This window comes from Canis lupus, chromosome 36 (genome assembly GCF_011100685.1).
Source record: "Canis lupus familiaris isolate Mischka breed German Shepherd chromosome 36, alternate assembly UU_Cfam_GSD_1.0, whole genome shotgun sequence".
Taxonomy (NCBI): Eukaryota; Metazoa; Chordata; class Mammalia; order Carnivora; family Canidae; genus Canis; species Canis lupus.
The window spans coordinates 23,696,533-23,715,146 of NC_049257.1; the positions used below are offsets into that span (position 1 = coordinate 23,696,533).

General features: G+C 34.2%; 1 protein-coding gene across 11 annotated transcripts in view; it reads right to left on the reverse strand.

The window, feature by feature from the left end:
* Positions 1–285: 285 nt before the first annotated feature.
* CWC22 (CWC22 spliceosome associated protein homolog) overlaps positions 286–18,614 on the reverse strand; it is a 59,608-nt gene continuing 41,279 nt past the window's right edge. For 10 of the 11 annotated variants that reach the window (XM_038585012.1, XM_038585013.1, XM_038585006.1 and 7 more), the window contains 7 exons: positions 14,374–14,434; positions 11,101–11,178; positions 10,278–10,430; positions 8,705–8,832; positions 6,868–6,969; positions 6,556–6,776; positions 286–1,755 (listed from right to left, as the gene is read on the reverse strand). In XM_038585012.1, coding sequence (XP_038440940.1) covers positions 1,169–1,755; positions 6,556–6,776; positions 6,868–6,969; positions 8,705–8,832; positions 10,278–10,430; positions 11,101–11,178; positions 14,374–14,434 — 1,330 coding nt within the window. In that variant the 3' untranslated portion in view covers positions 286–1,168. Of the gene's footprint in view, positions 1,756–4,537; positions 4,845–6,555; positions 6,777–6,867; positions 6,970–8,704; positions 8,833–10,277; positions 10,431–11,100; positions 11,179–14,373; positions 14,435–18,614 lie in introns of those variants that run through there. The other variant, XM_038585014.1, reaches the window with a different exon arrangement.

The window sequence follows — 18,614 nt, forward strand, 5'->3', positions numbered from 1 at the left end:
CTGTCATATTCAATTAATACTTTTTTTTTTTTTTTTTTTTTTGCACAGAGGCAGGAAGATAGGACAGATAATATTTATTTACATGGACTTTGTTATTATTTATATTCAGGTTTTTCAACAAAAATAGGAAACATTTTGAATCAGAGAACGCCTGAAAGTCAAACACTAAAATGGTGGTCCCATTATTCTTGAAACCAGACATTAGATAAAATGGATTTTATGTACGTTAGAAGTGAATAAGCACAGGTAGTCTATTTGGTAAGTAGGGTTAAATGTCAGCAAATCTAAAATTTCAGAGGCAATATTTTATTTCAAAAGTATATAAATAATATGGTCACATTAATTGGTGAGAGTTACAATGATGGAAACCTTTAAAATTCTTGTAAAAAATGGAATTATTTCACAGTTAGGCTGTTCACATTTCTCATTACTGTACGTTTTCCAATGATCTATTAATTTAAATTGAAAGTTAAATACACATTAACTCACCAACAATGATAATAACTTCAAGGTTGAGAAAAAGAACTAATCACAAAGAATGTTAATCTAGCAGTTCAGAGAAGAAATATTATCAATGAGAGAAGTCCTAGTTCCAAATAATAGAGCTGTGCATCTGTTTAAAAGATCCTTAGCTTCATCAAAACACATGTTAAAAAAAATTACACATACCTAACTTTGTTCAAGATATAGTAAGAAACTTGAAATAATTCCTGTTTTAAGAAGAGTGACTCCTAAAAAATGTTCATAGCATCTTAACAAAGCCAAAATATTACACTGAAATGGTTCATCTATCTTGATCTCCTATTATTTAAAAAAAAAAAAAAGAAACTAATAATTCATCATAATTGTTCTATAAACGATTGGAAACATTATCAGGAGAAAAAATTTTGTCAATGAAGAAAATCACTGATTCAATGAACATTTGATCATTTTATTAACAAAATATAAGCAAGAATTACATCCCTCTCTAATGAAACTTCTCAAATAATTTTATGTGGAGGGCCTTGAGATGTATCAATTATAAAACATGTTAAAATGAAAAAAAATTTTAAATGTACAAATACAAACCAGTACTTTATACAAGAATTCTCTATAAAGTTCGTTAATGTAAAAAATAATTTGTCTCAACTGAATATAAGGCATGTTCAGTTTCTGTAATTTTGTAGAATTATTTTTTTTGCTTTGTTGGAGATTTTTCTCTTCGCCGGTCCTGATGTTTCTTTGATTCTCTGGATTGTGTAGAGTATCTGCTAGATTTTTCCCATCGCCTCTCGGCACCATTTTGATACCTATCTTCATCACTTCTAGAGCCTGAATGTTTTCTAGTCTTTTCTCTTGACTTTGATCTATCTTTTCTTACAACATTTTCACTGTCCTTATTTCGCTGTCTGTGCTCATTTTCGGAAAAAGAATTTCTTCTCTCTCCTCTCTTTTTTTTGGGATCACCATGCTTATTTTCCAAATCTGTGTGCACTTCTTGGTCTCTGTCATTCACGATTCTACTGTAACTGTTTCGTTCAGAAGGAACACTTCTGTCTGAAGTGTATTTTGTTATGGGATTTCTCCAATTTGGATCCCGTGAATTTTTATCTTTATATTTTTCTGACCGTCTTTCTCTTTCAGTCCTTGTTTCCTGATGTCTTTGCTCTGGCCTTCTTTCTTCTTGTTTCCTATCGTGGGTTTGTTGTTTCCTGATCAATTTATCTACTTCTTTACTTCTGCTGTTCCCTTGTCCCTTCTTTCTTCTATCTTTAGCTGCATGTGTAAAATGAAATAGTTAGGTTTTATTTTAATCTTTAATTTCATAATTTAACAATTATAGTTACTGATCTATTGTAGGTTTATTAATTCAGATAAGCTGGATGCAAAACTAAACTGATTGAATGGAAAGTCTGATGTCAGAATATTGTACAAGATGAGTAATTTTTAAGAATATATATCATATCACCATTAGTTACCAAAGTACCATTTTGATCCTTAGACTCAAAGCTGTAAACAGAAACTTGACATAAACTATAGCAAATGTAAAATTTTTTATAAAGTGACTAACAGGTATATATTTCCACTTATAAATCTTATTCAAAAACTCCAGCCCATGTGCACTTTGTCATATGAAATATGTCAGATCTGGCATGTTAATAATAAAAAGACAGTGATTAGATATGCCAGCAACGTCACTCCCTAAAGGTGGGGGAGTAGGATGATGGAGTTTGTTTAACAGCATGAATATATATTTTTCAAGTAAAAGCCTCTTCCTAAAAAACAACAGCTCTGCTCTCCAGTGCTATCAGGGAGAAGTATCTGTACCAGAAAGAGAAGAAGCTTGTTAAGACATATAATCATGAGCTTTTATGAGAGCTATGAAGGCTTGATTTCTGAGAAAAACCGTTCTGAAATGGTCTAGAACAATTTTTACTGATATAATAAACAAATATAAATATTAAATAATCACGGAGAAATTTTAAGCTATAAAACAAATTTAATCACTTTATCTTTGTTATTTCTTTTGAGTACATAAATCAAGGTTGCTGAGACGACCGAAGTTTGTGTCAAATTCGTATATATACAGAAAGAAAAAAATACGGTAGAAAACTGCCTACCTTCGCCTTATCTCCACCCAAATCTCACTGTACCAACCTGTATTTCTCCTGCCAAATGCCTATCCTTGGCACAGTCCATTGGTTTGCCACTAAGGATTTATTTTTCTGGTTCCTCAGCTGAGCTGCAGCTACCCAAGCAGAAACCATCTGGCTGTGTGCTAAATCAATGTCTCTCTGACCCAACTCTACACCACTCTCAGGGCGTTGCTGACACAAAACCCTGAGCCCTACCATAATATGCAATCTCTCCAATCTTTGGTATTTGCTTTACAATTTTCTAATTTTGGGGCAGTTCATACTGCTCTTATGCTACTTAATATTTTACCAATAAAACTGAAAGCTCTATGCTAAAATGGGATGATGAGGCAAATTAATTTTGAATCAGCAAGATTCCTTATTGCAGCAATTCATGCTGTGTTATCATCTGTTCTCAAAACAGATATCATGAAATAACAAATTCTTTAGAATTAAAAGAGGTGAATATTAAATGAACAATGTTAATATATTTAATTCAAGAATAAGACTTCCTGTGGGCAAATGCAATCTTGTTCTAATAATATAAAACACTGAGAGTCCCACAATTCTGGCTGCCACACAGTATGTAATACTCTTTTAAGTGCAACAAGCCAGAGAACAAGAGTGTAAAGATCAACCTTCCAACATACTTTTCCTGCCTCTGGAATATGCATTAAAAAATAAGAAATGAGGGATCCCTGGGTGGCGCAGCGGTTTGGCGCCTGCCTTTGACCCAGGGCGCGATCCTGGAGACTCGGGATCGAATCCCACATCGGGCTCCCGGTGCATGGAGCCTGCTTCTCTCTCTGCCTCTCTCTCTCTCTCTCTCTGTGACTATCATAAATAAATAAAAATTTGTAAAAAAAAAAAAAAAAAAAAGAAATGATATGCATTTTAGACAATTAGACTATCTCTTATTTTTAGACTAAGATACTATGATGAAAAAAAACAGTTGACCCTGGGGAAAACAACAGACCATCTCAGAAAATTGCACATTTGAAAAAATCCTTTACTACTGTATTTCCATTTCCAGGGAGAAAGGAGAAAGCTGTGGAGACCACAGCCCCTGCTGAGAACAACTAGAAATGCCAGAGAAAGATTTAAAATTTTCTGCTTAAAGGCACTAAAGATCTTGAACAACTTGAGATGTTATGAAGAAAGGCAGTGCTCAAAAAAATGATAGGGGTATGTTGAAAGAACACAGGGGCCAATGTGAAGGAGTTCCTGATTGCCAAAGCTGAAATGACGTGAGCAACAAAATAAATGACAGTAATGGACTTTAACTCATTCACTCAGATGAATAGCCACTGAGTTCACACTGATAAAAGATACTTAATAAATAAATGGGGGTGGGAGGGGGAGACAACTCTTTCTTAAAGAAGAAATTCAGTTATTAAATGTAGAAGAAAAAAGACAAATGGAAAAATGACATTTGGCAAACACCATAGTAGTTAAGTACTGCAGATGAGATCCAAAGATGTATGCTAAAATTGAAGAGTGAAAGAGGAGAGAGAGGAAATTTAACAAAGTATCAAATTATTTCCCTACAAGATATTAATCTATAGAGAAAAGGAGTTTCCATGAAGAAATCCAGATGTCACCTTAACCAAGTGATCAAAGTTAATATCACCAATAAGACATACCGATATGAACTCCAAGATGCACTAAGAATACATCATTTCTATGGTACTCTGTACAAAAGTGCATAACTTCATTCCAACCATGTAAAAAAACATCAGACACATCTCCATATTTAGGGATATTCGAAAAAATATCTGAACAGAGGACTTCAAAAGTATCAAAGCTATTAAAACCAAGGAAAGCCGGAGAGGAACTACCACAGGTTACAGAGGACTAAGAAGAAACAATTAAATGCAAGTAGGATTCTGGAATAAGAAAAAAGACATTAATGGAAAAACTGGTGAAATTCAAATAATAATTTATTTAATGTATTGTTCCAATGTTAATTTCCTGGCTTTCATAATTGAACTATGGTTACACAAAATGCCAACTTTACGGGAAGTTGGGTGAAGGCTACGTGGGAATTCTCTGTACTATTTGCAATTTCCTTGTAAGTTGAATAAGGGCCAAGATAAGATTCAAGAGAAGGCAGGACCATAGAGAGGTAAGCTGAGATTCCACAGCCACTTTCTCCCTTTGGGCATCTGCTGATTCGGCGCTGTTGCTGAGGGTCAGAAAGACCAGCAGAGATCTGGCACCTGAACAGGCCTGGAGAGACAAGAAATGGAATGGAACTAGCTCTTTGCAATGTTTGTATGTGATAGAAGATACATATCCAGAAAACCTACACAACTCCTACAAATTTATAGAAGAGATAATAAAACAAGAAAAGGGAAGAGGGTAGCAAAAGACTTGAACAGCCACATAACAAAAGGAAAATGGCCAATAAAAAGGTAGTGCTCAACGTCATTAGTGATCAAGAAAAATGCAAATTACAACCACAATGCAATACTGTTACATATCCACCAAAATGGTTAAAATGAAGAAGAAAGCTAACTGAAGTGTTATGAGGATGGGGGCTACTGCAACTCTCAAACGTGGCTGATGGGAGGTAAACTGAAAGAACCACTTGCAAAACTGGCAGTATCGGGGATCCCTGGGTGGCTCAGCGGTTTGGCGCCTGCCTTTGACCCAGGGCACGATCCTGGAGTCCGGGGATAGAGTCCCGCATCAGGCTCCCGGCATGAAGCCTGCTTCTCCCTCCTCCTGTGTCTCTGCCTCTCTCTCTCTCTATCATAAATAAATAAACCTTAAAAAAAAAAAGACTCTCACGGAGTCTTTTAAAAACAAACAAAACTGGCAGTATCTACTAAAGCTAAATACATAACCTACAACCCAGTGGTTCCCAGAGATTCTCTAAGTACGAACCCAGGTGAAATGCACATGTGTAAATATTCATATTTTTATATATATATATATATCTCCCCAATATGAGTAACAGTTTTCACAGGACTACTATTTATAAATCTAAATTGTTCCTGAGTAAATAGACTGCAGCATATTCATACAGTGGAAAACTATACAGCAGTAAGACTGAATGAACTATAACTAAATGCAATATTACAGATGAATCTCACAAAGTAATTGTGAAAGATAAGCCAGGGATAAAGGAGTTTATAAACACCGTTATAAAGGTCAAAACAGGGCAGCCTCGGTGGCTCAGTGGTTTAGCGCCATCTTCAGCCCAGGCCTGATCCTGGAGACCAGGGATCGAGTCCCACGTCAGGCTCCCTGCATGGAGCCTGCTTCTCCCTCTGCCTGTGTCTCTGCTCTTTCTCTCTCTCTCTCAAATAAATGAATGAATGAATGAATAAAATCTTAAAAAAAAAAGGTTAAAAACAGCCACAACTAATTATGCAATTACAGATGAGAGCAGCAGCTGCCGTGAGGCAGTGGATGGCAGGAGTGGCAGTAACTGGTAACTCCTGGTATGGGCAGCGAGCACATGGTTCTCTTCTTTTCATGAAAACTTATGTAGCTGTACACTTACAAAGTATGCACTGAATGCATGACACATGTCAATGACTAATATAAATCCTCATTAATTAAATTAAAAAACTAAAATTTCTTTAAAATACACAGGAAATAAATAAAATTTAATAGCCAGAAAAGCTATAAGCTGGCGTAAAGGCATTATAAACGAATGGTAGTTCAGTCATCACTCAAACAAATTTTGCCAAAGAAATATCTTCATTTCTATGAAGAGGATTCCAATAGGTAATCCTAGCATTATAAATGATGCAATTCACTACAGACTCCAGCAGCGACAGATGATCATTTATATTATTAATTGTGGCTTTTAAACAACTGAACTCTAAAATAATTAAACAATCAAATTATTTTCTTCCCTCGGTGTAAACATCATCAGCAATAAACTTGTTAGAAAAGAGCCCAATCAATTATAAATGAGTTTCCATACCTGAAGCAGAGCTCTGACTACTGCTGGATGAAGAATCACTCTCTTCACTGGAAGACTCTGAACTGCTGTCACTGCTGTCCGAATCCGAGGCAGAGGAGTCAGACTCTGAAGAGGAGGATGCAGAAGAGGAAGAGGAAGGGGAGGACTTATTTGGCTCAACATCTGGTTTCTGTGCCACAATGACCTTTGGTGTATTTTTGAGATGCTCACGCAATTCATCCCTAATTAAAGATATAATCTGTTAGTGTCTGCTTCAAGGGCAACTGAGATAATTTTTTAAGATGAAAATAAAATTCTGAAAATTATCCTTACGTTAAACCTCCAAGACCTATAGAAGTAAAGAAGTTGATGGCAAACCGAGTGTTTCTTGGATTATCTCGGGGTAATAATCCTTCAAAAAATGGCTGGAGGGTTCTAAAACAAGAAAAAAAATGAACAAAACAGAATATATTGCTTAATGATAAAAAGGCAAAGTTTGTATACAGTCATTTTTTCAGATTTTCTATGTATTATTAAATAAATGAAACAGAATCAAGAAAGTGATTTATATCATTTATTAGGTCAGGCAATATGCTATCTAAATGAAATGAGTAGGGTCAAGTCATAATTTATTAAACTTACAACAGAGAAGGTTTTTTAAAAAAATCATTTATTTGAGAGAGAGAGCAAGAGAGAGAGTGTGTGTGCATGTGGGGTGGGGGGATGAAGGGAGAGACAGAATCTCAAGTAGACTCTCCACGGAACATGGAGCCCCAAAACCGTTCTCACAACCTTGACTGTGACCTAAGCTGAAACCAAGAGTCAGACGCTTACTTGACTGAGCCACCCAGGCACCCCACAGAGGTTTTTAAAAACTTTTTCATACATCACACATACATATATTGCATAATAACACACACACACACATACATACACATATATAGTATGTGAACATATATAAGACCAAGTAAAAACAAATCTCCTCTGTTTTATTTATATATATACACACACACACACAGACACACAAACACACGCAGCACTGTGTATGGCACTGAAGGATAGGGTAAAAATAGTCAACTAAAGGGAAAAATTATGGATGAAGTCTGCATATAATCATTACTTCTGGGGAGGGGAACAAACAAAACATGGTCTGGACATGGTTCGGAGTGCCACACTGAATGATGAACCAGTAGAGCCAGGACAAACTCTTTCATAGAAAAAAGTGACATATAAGGAGAATGGTTAAGAGTTTGCTGGACAGACCAAGAGAGGGGATTTCTAGCTCTGGAAACAGAGGCAAGGAAACATGAATGCACTGAGCAATGGTGGTGCAGCCTGTGAGAAGGAAGGAGATAAACCTGGTGACATAAATAGGGACCAAAAATTAGTCTATGAAGCCAAGGGGAGCAGATGGAATAACCCAGAGAGGGCATTTTGAAACCAGAATAGAAACTGTGGCAAAGAGGAGAGGGGGGTAGGCTGAAGAGTAGAGACCATGAAGAGTGAGACAGAATGAGAAGAGAGAAGCCACAGTAAGCAAATGATCAACTGGGTAAATAAGGCTGGAAAGCCCAAGGGCATGAGGACTGAGAAAAAGTAATCAACTTGGCAGGTAGTCACTAGGAAATCTGAAAGGACGATTCAGTAGTGTGAATGAAGTAGAAGTCAATGTGAGGGGCAATGGTAATCTGAGTAAACAAGAAAGAAGAAAGCTGAGGTGGGGATTTATAGGATAGTCCTGGAACAAGACCCTCATTCAATGTCATAATTTGAACTATTCATTACATGACTGAGTCATCTATATATCTTCACAATTGTTCACTGATAACAAAAAATTAATTTTCTAAGGCTCAAGATTAGGGTTAAAAATGAAAATAAAACCGTAAGTACTCACTACTAGAAAACTCCAGTGAAAATGCAAAGTGTGTTCTAAACTAAACTAAAAGAGGCATTAATTCTGTGTTTCTTCCACTGGAACTAAAATCCATCATTAAAAACTGCATGTTGTCCTATGCCACAGAACATGAGACTCAAGAGTAGTGATTAATGAATGAACAAAGTCCTAGGGGCTTAACTCTTGTTTTTACAACCAAGGGTAGACTTCTGTTGCTACAAGGAAGGAAAATTCCTGAGGACACTAAGGATAAAAAATGCATAATGATAAACTTACTCATCCTTTAATCTTGCATTAAGTTTAGGAAGACCCATATATTCACACAGTTCTTGGAAAAATATCTTAACAAAAATTCTACTGGATGACGTAGTGGTTTCTTCACTCAGCTTTATACATTCGAGAACCTGAAAATTAAAATGAGAAGACGATTTTATTTTATTCAAAAGACAAAATGACCAACATTTATGACTCTAAGTGTCTCTACAGAATGATCTGTGAATATCATTCTTTGTCCTAATAAGTAATACTTCTTGGCCACATTTAAGACTACCTCTCCATGATAATTTTCATAATGCTAAGATGCTACAGAAATAGAGTTCATTCTTTCTTGAGTAATGCGCTTTTTATAGCAGAGATATATTCTGCTGTGAGTATATAATGCTGAAGAAAAGATTACTAGCTTCTAAAACTCACTCATCAAAATGTGGATGTCTAAGGGTTTGGGGCAAAATGCCACTTAGAGCATTAGGCTATAGTTTTGTATAGTACATATACAAGAAGGGTAAAGACAGCAAGAATGATGGTTTGTTGTGAATGCTAAGATTGAGGCTTAAAATGGAAGCCATGGAGAGATGTTTTAAGACAAATAAAAATACAAGGAACCTCCAGTTTTTATGAGTTCTGTGATCCAGGAACCCATTTGCTTCGATTATCTAAAACCTTGATTTCATTTTCATTCCCAGAGGAGGAAAAGAAGAAAAAAATTATTATGATCAGGCTCCTAGGTCAGCTTACAAAGTGCCTATCAATGCAGCTTAGTACTTACATTACAATAATCTACCTAATGTTATGAGCTCACTTTGCTGCTTCATTCTACCATCAGGTTGTGGTATTCTACAATGTGATCCTCTTCTCTCTTTCTTCTTGGATGCAACTTCTTTCTTTCAACTTCACTTTTCTTAGAACCTATCACGTTTTATTTTGTATTAGTGTTACGGGCATATCTATCTTACCTCATATAGTTCTTCTATGGTAATAAGCTCCTTGAAACCAGAGATCATATATAATTCACTATGGATGCCCAGTATCTCTCTCAAGTGACTGGGCATATAGTTGGTAACTGAATGAATGGTTGTTGGATGAACAGCAGTTGAACAATAAATGCCAGCTTCATGAATGTGTTTCAAATTCCAATCCGGTATACACCTGTGTATCACGAATATCTTAACTTGTTCTAAATAACTATGACTAAAAGATGCATGACCACCAAACTACTGTTGTATGTGAGCATGAGTGTGTATGTGCATGTGTGCACACAGAGAGAAGATGAAACTCTGTTTTTCCTGAAAACACCATTAGCCATCACTATTAAAAAGCACTGTGATGTTTGGACTGCTAAAATCGCCTAGGATGGTATTGTAGTTCTTATATTCATGCTATTTACTTAGCTTTTTGATATTGTGTTATATGAATATAGTCTCAAAGACAGTCATTACAGTAAAAGTTTGCTACATATTTCATTTTAATGTACATTTCCTACATAGGAAAAGTAGGATTATATTATACATTAATACCTATTCGTGAATAATGGGATTGGGAAAGAAGTATAAATATCAACCCATCTACTTACACTCCATGGAAGTGAATCAGTGTATAAAAGGTGAGCAAACATCTTAGCAACATTTCTCAATTTGTTTGTTTCCAAGCGATGGATGGTATCATATTGTTCTTTGAATATACTTTCAAAGGATTCCATGTATTCTTTTTTCAGCATGCAAAATCGCTAATAAATTAAAAAAAATTGAATGTCAACACCACTAAAAATTGACTGTCAATACCATTATGAGCATATCAGATCCTCCTAAATTTACTGAATCAAAAATTAGTAAACATTTTATATATCATATCAATCTTTTTGTGCTGTATGATGGAATGCTTAAAAGGGAAGGTAATATATATCATCCCTATTTACCTAGGATTTATACACTAAAACAAAATTATACAGGTAGCTTATCACAGACACATACATTTGCATACTATACAAATATATTTCTCCGTGGGTAGAGTTGAGATTTAAAAACTTATTTTATTTTAGCTCATGGTCTATTTGTGTTGCCTGAGCATGTACTTGACTTCAGAAACTGTGTTGAGATTTTGAAAAGGCAACATTTAATTGTCCTCTTTGGGAAATTGTTACAAAGCATATAGAATTTCAGAAAGTTCTGGAAGAATCATATGCAATGCTAATAAGGCACTACAAAATGAAGCAGGAAAGGAGGAAACTACAGAGGATGGGAAACCCGAGGAAGGAAAGAGCGATCAGTTTTGAGCAAAGATTTGCTATTACATTAGACAAGACCACAAAACAGACACATCAATTCACAATATTCATGTTAAGGATTCCCTTAGTGATTCTATTAAAATTCCAACAAGAAGAATGAGGCTGAACTCACCCCAGCTAATAAGCCAAAAAATTTCTCATATGTCCTTTGTTGGGCACAGCAGTCAAGTATCATGTTGCAGAGTTCTTTCTATTTGGAAGAAAAATTGCATTAATGATTCAAAACACAATCCATGCTATATGACAACTTATCAATACGATAGAGACAGCTTGAATTTTTAAGTAAGGGTTTAAACATACAGAACTTCCGAACCTTTGTGAGCTTAAGTTACTAAGACCAAACGATTCAATCTATGTCAAGCCTATACAGTCTTTCAAAGCCTTCAGCCTGGCTGACAGTTTCCATTGTCATCTAAGCTAATTAGATTGATTATAAAATTCTAAATTCATATTAAGTATGAACTACTTCAAGAAAATCTACTATATGAAACAGATACACCATGAAGAGATTGAATAGATTTTCTAAAAAGACTACACAAAATCTTTAAAAACACAGATCATCAATATGCCACCTAACAATTCAGTTAAACACCTTCAAGCTCAATTAATTAAGGAATGTATTTAATTAATATGGAAGAGCTAGAACATGAGTCTTTACAGAACCATAAATAAGCACAGCTATGTTAACTTAAAAGACATTCTTTAATAAAAAAAATATATATTTAAAAGAACTAAGAAAAAGTATCTCTATAGCTGGATTTTCTAGCCTCAAAATAAATGTTACACACATACATCTAATTATATATATATATATATATATATAAATATAATACCCTTTCAGTTCATTTTTACTGCTATTTAATTTTGTCTTTGTATTTTCAATTTGCAATTTTGACATTTGGTCATATTTAACGTGAAATATAACCTAAGTAAATATTGTAAGTATTTTAAAGCTCAGGTCTATAATATTTACTGCATATATCTATGTGCAAGAGGGAGGCAAAGGGTCCTAAAGAAGCACAGGATACTCCAGAACTATACTGTCTAGCATGGTAACCTCTAGCGAATTAGTTAAATAACATTACCTAAAATTAAAATTTTAGTTCTTCGGTCACATTTTCAGTACTCAAAAGCCACATGTGACTGACTAGTGGCTACTGTATTAGACAGTGTAGACTATATATAAATATTTTCATCACTGCAGAAAGTTCTATTGGACACCACTGTTCTGGAAACTGATCATCTAGGTATAAAACAATCTACTCAAAAGGCCTTAATTCACAATATGAAGTTGTTTTTAGATGTCATTACATTGCTAAATTATTTTTTTATGATTAGTCACAAGTTATCTCAATTAAATAAAAACACTTATTAATGTGTAAGTCCTGAAAAGATATACTTTGTCAAAATTTAATATAGTAAAAAAGTTAAAATGAGGTTTTTCGGAGTTCTGCAATATTATGTTAATTTGATATATTAAAATGCATTTTCAACTCTTTCTACCAAAACTGTATTTTACAATAACATAACAGTTAATCAGGTTTTAAACAATATAATGTGGTATTATGCTGACAGCACTGCTAATAAAGTCAGTGCTACTTGCAAAACAACTTTCTTTCTTCCCTAGACTAAATGCAATTATAAGAGTTATTCCCTGTGGCTTATAATAATTAAATATTTTAACATTTTAATTAAATATTATAGCAATTTTAGGACAGTCTTTTGAGTGCATGAAAATAGATGCACGAAGACACTTCCAATTGCTATCAAAATATGTTAAGATTAGTTCTAGAACTATCCTCTGAATTAATATTAATAAAACTTATAATGACTTAATTATATTCCTCAAATAATGTGAAAAGATCATACAGTAATTTCAGTTTCAATTATAATTTGAAAGGTTAATTCACTAATTTATTTCCTTTCAAAAGTGAACACATGAAGTGCACCCAGGGTACCAATAGGTACACTGTTACTAATATACCAATAAACAAACTTTAAGAGGGAAATAAGAACTTTTTACATTTGAAAAGAATAATTTCTTCTCAAAATTACATACCATAGGATTAAGAAGAAATCCGTCATCTAGAAAAAGGCTGGTAAACTTTTTAAATTAAAGGTCAGATGGTAAATATCTTAGGCTTTAAAGGCCATAGGTTTCTGTTGCAACCAGTCAATTCTGCTGCCATAGGGTGAAAACAAGTATACATAATACACCAACCTATGGGCATGGCTGTATTACACCATTAAAGTTTTATTCACAAAAAACGGGTAGTGGGCCTGGGCTACAGTCTGCTAATTCCCATAACAGATCATAATTAAAGCCTTAAGGCAAATCACTTATACCAAACAGGAACAGATAGTCAAGATCTTTTAGAAATAGAAACCAAAGAGCCTAGAGTTGAATATATAAAGTAAAGCAAGTAAAGCAACGTGTGAAAAGCAAAACCCTAAAAGCCTTGGCTCAGGTTCCAAGGATTTAAAATGTGGATGGGCAGGGAGGAATATACGTAAGAATACAACTGAAAAAACACCCAAGATAACCTATTCAATCTAGTCTTTATTATTGTTGACATTAGGGTTCTATGATACTTTTTTTTTTTTTTTTTTTTTTTTTTATTTATGACAGTCACAGAGAGAGAAAGGGAGAGAGGCAGAGACACAGGCAGAGGGAGAGGCAGGCTCCATGCACCGGGAGCCTGACGTGGGATTCGATCCCGGGTCTCCAGGATCGCGCCCTGGGCCAAAGGCAGGCGCCAAACCGCTGCGCCACCCAGGGATCCCGGTTCTATGATACTTTTAACAGTGAAGTATACACAAAGTTATAAGATTATGAGTTCCACCCATCAAGAGGGGGCTTAATATAATATACTTTGTGGATTACTTAATTCCTGAAACCCTGCAGAGTGTCTGACATGTAGTGTACGCAGAATACATTTTGCTGAGATAATGAATAAAAGAAAAAAAGACAGATTCTTCTATAGCCAATTAAAGCAATGTAGCAACATGTGCGGTAATCATTACAATTTCTACCAGAAAAGAATGCTTTAGTACATTAAGAAGATAGACTAGGCAATTCATTAAAGAACAAGTTTCCTATTGTATTTTAAGCTACCATTTGATTTACAGGCAACCACTAGGAAATTTATGTAAAGTGCAGTGGGTCAGAGAGACTGGCTCCTTTTTCACATCCCATGAAAGCAGACCATTTAATTCACTGCAATGAGTAGCATTTATGAAACACCTTAAAACTAAGTTTTAAGTTATTTTAAAATTTCAGAATATCGATGTTATAGATATTGTTTCAATTCATAATACCTATTAACTGTCTTAAACATTTTTATAACTAATATCATTTCCTAATAGAAAAAAAATACTGACTTACTGTTTGGCTTTCAGGGAACTCCATTTTCAGCAATTTGTGAGCACATTCTTCAAAATCTAAACTGTAGAGACAAAATAGTCATAAGAGTTAGGTTAAAAACTCACCGCATTGTTAAATCATACAAGGACCTTATTTTAATAATTGTTTTAAATAACTTTTTTACTGTAACTTCATAGTCCTGAATTGTGTATATAGAAAAGACATTGCTCTTAACTCTACAAAGAATGAAGTACTTACTGAGATATACACAACATGGATGCACTCTGAATTAAATGAAGTGAAAAAGTCAGATATAAAAGATCACATAAAGTATGATTCCATTTATATAAAGTGTCCAAACTGGGCAAATACATAGACAAAAAGTAGACAAATTTTTATGACATTGCTAAATATTTCCATTTATCTCTGACCCAAGTCAGGAAGAGGTAAAAGATGCTCCAGAGCCAGCATGACATCCAGTGCTTAACCACATTTATAAGTTATCTTGATTCATACCCAAACACAGTGCTTCTACATTTTCAAAAACTAAGTATAAATATAGTAAATAACCAAAATCACTTATAAGGAAAACAAAATTGCTTTTATACTACATTCATATAAGTTTCATTAAAAATATCTCCAATATCAAGGGATCCCTGGGTGGCTCAGCAGTTTAGCGCCTGCCTTCGGCCCAGGGCGTGATCCTGGAGTCCTGGGATCGAGTCCCACATCGGGCTCCCTGCATGGAGCCTGCCTTTCCCTCTGCTTGTGTCTCTCTGCCTCTCTCTCTCTCGCTCTCTGTGTCTCTCATGAGTAAATAAAATCTTAAAAAAAAAAAAAATCTCCAATATGCTTAAGAGAATTATCAAATTTAATGTGAGTTCAATTCAGGAAAAATGCTAATATATTTGCACTTTTTGTAGACTGTTCAAACCTTCATTCTTTGGTAACAAGCATATAAAATAATCAGCCACTGAAATAGGAGGACTATGAATTTAGTTTTATAGTTCATCTGATTCCTCAGCTTCTGATATTTATTGAGTTTCATAAGCATAAGAGTAATAACCCAGGATGGTACAATGTAATGGAATTAAAAAGAAAAAACTAAAATGAAAAAAGAAATATATCAGAAAGAGCTTTCACAACAGGTAATATTAAACAATATCTGGCACGAAGATTAAAATACTAAACTGTAGTTGATAAACTTCAACAATATAGCAATATCACCAAAAAGTATTTTTAAAGATTTGATATTTTCTTTTCTAATTCTAATTTTTTAAAAACAGAATTAGTATGCATGAAAAAACCCTGCAATTTCTGAAAAATGAATCAATTAGTTAAGAAAAATATTTTATAACTTCCCTTTATCTGACAGGAGTCAGTGAGAAAGTTAGCTATGTGATAGTCTATTTTTCTTGTTCTTGTTTTAAGTGTTAACTCCCTACACCAAGATTGTTTTGAAGTTGTACTAAATATAAAAATTAAATGAATTAAATTTGCTTGATATTTCAGTTACTTTTGGTTGCTAAATCAAATGAATTTCAGGTTTTTTTTTTTTTTTTTTGAAGAATTTATTTATTTATTGATGAGACACAGAGAGAGAGAGGCAGAGACAAAGGCAGAGGCAGACAGGGAGCCTGATGCAGGACTTGATCCCAGGCCCCGCAATCACGCCTTTGGGATCTGAGCCAAAGGCAGACGTTCAACCTCTGAGTCACTCAGGCCTCCCTGAATTTCAGGTGCAACACAAATAAACAGTGACTGAAGGAAGGGTAAGGAAAGTGATTTTACATGATGCTAGTTTTTCAGTTGTGTTTACTAATGGTTTTGTTAATATTTCCAATCTAAGAAACTCTGGTGGGAAAATGATAGTCCCACCTCCTTCTGATGCTACAGCTTCAAAAATGCAAAATCAGAGAGGAACATCATTTAAAAACAAGAACAAACAAGAATGTTTACTTTTCAATAACAAAACCAATTGTCTGATTTTGTTTTGTGTAAATGAGAGAGGGTCATTTAGAAGCCAGGATAGTAAAAAGAAGGTAAGAGTACTAGTGAGATCAGTCAACAAGTCTAAAAGGAAAGAAATTAAAAAAATAAAGTCACCACACAGTTCAGTTGTCAGACCTTAGTTTTGTTTGCAAGAATTCCAAAAACAAACTGTATAAAATGCCCTCATTGCCATCTGACTTGATTATATTCCATTATTGATTTATATTTGGTAGAGGCTGTTGTAACTATAAACATAAGACTTTTGAAAAATACAAAAAACTAGAAAACAGACACAAAAAAATCTATAATCCAATCTCCTCTCAAGACAACTACTGTTTATGTTACTGGTAATGGCATGTTAATGCATTCCTTCTAGAATCTGTCTACCTATTTCAACAGTTAAGATAATACTACTGGTGCAGTACTATACAGTCTGTACAATTTTTGCCCTACTTCACATTAAGTCAGACCACTTGCCTGCATCAATAATAATTTCCCATTAGCCTAACTTTCAATGGTGGCATAAAATGGACATTTGATTATTTGTATTGTATTATTTGTATTGATAGTCTTTTTTTTCCCCCATAATGAACAATTCTATATATGATTCTCTATCAATATATATTTCTTTAAGAAATATAACAAAGAAGAATGGTCAAATGGTATGAACACTAAGCCCTTGGTTCATGTTACCAAAAGGCTTTCCATGAAGAGTGTATACACTTAAATTCCCCGTACCTGTATCTCACTAAAACCATTAGTACTGAGTACTGTTGCTTTGGGGGGGAAAAAAATCATTTCAGCTGTTTTAATGACTAACAATAGCACTTATTAGTCTAGAGCGTTATTTATTCAATAACTTTGTATTTCAAGATCCCATTACATGAATCCCCCAAACATGTCCTTTAAACACTATCAAAGTCTTTGAGGTTCTTTCCTAAAATATGTATGAGATATTAAGTATCGTAAACTTTGTCATATAGAATCATATAGAAATTACTTTTACTAGGCATCGGGGGAGCTCAGAACTCTTAAATACCAACACCTAAAACAGTGTTGCTGTTACCAGTGTTGGTACTACTCTATAATTGTGATTGTCACCTGTCTAATGCTTTTATTTTTCAAATCTTTTGTGTGACTCAAGGATTATTAAGGTTTGGTAAACTAAAAAACAGTTTCCTTTAAATAATTATTCAAAGAACTCTCCTGTAACTCTTCAAAGTTAACAGCAATATTAAAACAGTAAATCTGCTGTTTACAACAGATTACTGTTGAATTTCTAGAAAAGGATAAATGAAAGGTCAAACTCTAAGAATTTTTACCTATAACAAAAAAATTCTCATTTTCCACTTTAAGTTTGTAAGAAAAAATAGTTAATAGATTTTTCTTTCATGTGAAAGGCAAAGAAATAGGTAAGGATAAACCAAAAATATTTCTAGCTAATGTTTTGCTTTTTAACATCTTTCTGAAGATGAATCTAAGCCAAAAAGTTTTCAGACAGAATAAAAACAGGATGACTCCTACGTATGAATCATTTTTGCTATTACATCATACTAAATGGAAATATACAAAACCTAGTAAGAAAACAAAACTGAGAAAATATTCCTCCTCCAGTGCAAAATGTAAACACTGTGCCCATTAAATCAATAGGTTGATTCGCATAAAGAACAGATGTACTAAGCATTTAATATTTCATTTATTTCTCTTCCAAACCAAACTCACAGCCTTCAAAGGGAATAGGATATTCACATGACATCACAGTAGTTCTTACTTAACATTACTTCAAAGGATCCTCAAAACCTTCCTAATTCCTATTTCCATTTATATTCATTTCCATGTGCACACAAAAAAATCAGCATCCAAAAGTTATGTGCTTCTGTGCTTAGAATCAGAATTAGAAACCAAATAAAAAAATAATATATCTTCACTATAATTATATACTGTGCCAACTCTATAATACAGAATTATCTTCAGGTTCTTATTAGTGATACTTAACTATAAGGAATGACACAGTTAAAAAAAAATCCATTTAATTATGTAATACAATAAGACCTTCCAAATAAGTAAAGGTAATTTTCTTGTGACGCAAAGAAGCAACAGCAGGGATCTATGAGGTTGGGCAGGTAGTTTGAGAATATCTAGTTTTCTGTCATCAGATTCTAAAAATCCCATTCTTGTCCATCCCCTATCAAAATTAAGGATTGGGGCAGCCCAGCTGGCTCAGAGGTTTAGGGCCACCTTCAGCCCAGGGTGTGGTCCTGGAGACCTGG